Source organism: Felis catus, chromosome X, assembly GCF_018350175.1.
Source record: "Felis catus isolate Fca126 chromosome X, F.catus_Fca126_mat1.0, whole genome shotgun sequence".
NCBI lineage: Eukaryota > Metazoa > Chordata > Mammalia > Carnivora > Felidae > Felis > Felis catus.
Window position 1 is genome coordinate 92234903 of NC_058386.1, and position 2870 is coordinate 92237772.

A 2870-nucleotide genomic window follows, 5' to 3' on the forward strand; every position below is an offset into this window, starting at 1 on the left:
TGCATATATTATAAAGAGATCAGACATTTACAGAAAATGTGGGAACATAAATCTGCTTTTATATTAAATTTAAAGGGAATATATCTGAAAATTGTATTCAAAAGACTCAAACTCCACAGTAAAAAGAAAAATGAATGTTACATACACTGAGATGAGCCTGTTGTATAAAATAGGTGTTGAAGAATACAACCAACACTTATTTTAAGGCTATCTTTGAATGAGGTGCTGTAATCTTCAGTATATCTTAAACTCCATTTGGGAAAAACGGTGCTTTCTGACAATAATTTAAAACCCTTTGGCCAGCATGTTGATAGTGCTTATCTACATACATAGATACAGTAGAAAGTTTTCTGCCAAAATTAATCTAAATACCAACCAGACTACAATGGATTGGCTTAGTGTTTTCATTCCCCCGACTCTGTTATTCTGAGAGGGAATAAGGGTGATTTGGCTTTTCTAAGCACTGGTGATTTTGGCATTTTAAATAACTGCCTTGCATTCATTCATTATAAACAGAAAGAGCGATGGAAAAGTAAAGGCAAGACAATCTGATGAGTGTTCTTAAATATCGTTGCACATTACAATCATCGGGAGAACTTGTTGACAATGAGAACCCTAAAGCCCTCCCTAAGATTGTGCTTCTGTGGTTCTGGAATAGGGCACAGGAATAAGAATTTTTAATCAGCCTTCAGGAGATTCACATGCTCCAATTTCAGAAACATCGCCCTATTACCTGCCCCATCAAATTTCTCCTTAGTTTTTCAAATGATCTTCACCTTCTGCAGTACCAAGATTTTGCAAAGTTATTCATTCATTAGACCTCCAATGCCTTCCATCTCACGTTACTACCTGGTAGAGTAGAATTCCTATTTATCCCTCAAGACCCCATTCATAGGTGACTTTCTCTTCAGAGCCTTTACTCAGCACTTTGTATGTATTTCTGTTTTAATACTTCTACAATGTATTACATCTACATATATTCATTGCACTGATTAATATGATAAATTTATATATACAAAATAATATGTACATACATATATATTAACAATATAGCCATAACTTTATTAACGATAGAAACAGTACAAATTTCAAACCAAGCTGCAGTCATTCTTTTGAAACACCAAAACAGGGTCCTCGTTTTTCAGACGGTTACATTGTTAATTCCATAATAGCGTTTACAATATCATTACTGTTGTTCTTCAGGGTTCGAACTGCCTTTGCTCTTAATACATTTGCTTGTGACATGACCAGTTCTATGTCCTTAACCTCTACACCTGTTTCATCAACCTCTTCCTCTTCACTCTCTTCTTGTACAGTTGGAGTCTGTGTGTTTTCTTGAGTGTTTGAGACAGCTTCACCTTGAACTTTGAATTTCTCAGCAGCTGCTAGTTGTGCCTGCTGAGATAAATCCTCGATCTTGGCTTCCCCCAAAACTATGTGGGTATCTGAAGCTGGGCTCTTGGAGACATCTGGTTTTGTGATGACAAAGAGGATAGTGACTCTTGTAACCCCTGTAACCTGTCGAAGACCTAGTTTGGACATAGCCTTCCGTGCCTTCTTTTCACTCCGGCTCTGTTTTGCTTTACTGACTGGTTTTTCATCGATTTCAGCTGCTGCCGCCAGCTGGGCTTGTTGGGTGGTTGCCTGTGTGGAATCCTGTTCCTCAAGCTCTGGTACTGATTCATCACTGTCGGATTCTGTTCCAGACCCTGTCTCAGCCTGGGGCTGTGGCAACTCCTGCTCTGTAGCAGGCACGGTTTCTGGGGCTTCACCAGGCATTTTGTGCGGGGAATGCAGAACCAAGATGGCGGCAGAAAGAGAGCCCATTGAATTTCTTTTAAGGAGGGAGGCTGTGTTTTAGTTTTTATGTATCAAATATAAGGGCTAAGGACAGAGCCTAGTATAAAACAGGTAGTACTCAGACATTAGCATGCACAAGAATTATCTAATAAGTTTGTTCAAATTTTTTTTAATGTTTATTTTTGACAGAGAGAGAGAGACAGAGCATGAGCATGGGAGGGCAGAGAGAGAGGGAGACAGAATCTGAAGCAGGCTTCAGGCTCTGTGCTGTCAGCACAGAGCCCGATGTGGGGCGCGAACCCACAGACAGTGATATCATGACCTGAACTGAAGTCCGACTCTCAACCGACTGAGCAACCCAGGTGACCCTAAGAAATTTGTTTAAAATGGAGATACCTAGCACGCCCACCACCCCCATTCCCAAATCCCAGATTCTCATTCAATAGATCTGAAGATGATACTAGGAATTCACATTTTTATAAACTCTCCAAACATTTCATATCCTGAAAAATTCTGAATACCAAGGGGACATCAACTAGCCTTTAGGCTAGTTCTATTTATCTCATTCACTCTCTAATATGATAAAATTTTCTCAAGCATTCTAGTATATTTTGGACACTCCAGCGACTATATTCAGGCCCATCTGAATAGTAGTCAGAGGCGATGTAGGCAGTTTTACATAGGGTCAGAGTGTTTACAAATGATAAGGCTCATGAGGCAACTTGGATGAATTTCACTGAGGATTTTCTTTATGGAGAGGGCATATCAAGAGTAAAAGTACACGTGAAAAGATGTCCAACATCACTCATCATCAGGGAAGTGCAAATCAAAACCACAATGAGATATCAGCTCACATCTATCAGAACGGCTAAAATCAAAAAATCAAGAAACACCAAGTGTTGGCGAGGATGTGGAGAAAAAGGAACCCGTGTGCACTGTTGGTGGGAATGCAAACTGGTGCAACCACTGTGGAAGACAGTATGAAGGTACCTCAAAAAATTAAAAATAGAACTACCCTATGGTCCAGCAATCACACTACTGAGTGTTTATCCAAAGAATATGAAAACACC

At 39.6% G+C, this 2870-nt stretch overlaps 1 protein-coding gene across 1 annotated transcript; it reads right to left on the reverse strand.

Moving 5' to 3' along the window:
* Positions 1-1121: 1121 nt before the first annotated feature.
* LOC101096957 (nascent polypeptide-associated complex subunit alpha-like) lies at positions 1122-1830 on the reverse strand. The gene has a single exon (XM_045050552.1). The coding sequence runs from the start codon at positions 1825-1827 to the stop codon at positions 1150-1152; it is 678 nt and encodes a 225-aa protein (XP_044906487.1). The 5' UTR covers positions 1828-1830; the 3' UTR covers positions 1122-1149.
* Between the last annotated feature and the right edge of the window lie 1040 nt (positions 1831-2870).

Excerpts from the sequence above, each read along its gene's own strand:
- LOC101096957 (XM_045050552.1), bottom strand. The coding sequence starts at position 1,827 with ATGGGCTCTCTTTCTGCCGCCATCTTGGTTCTGCATTCCCCGCACAAA.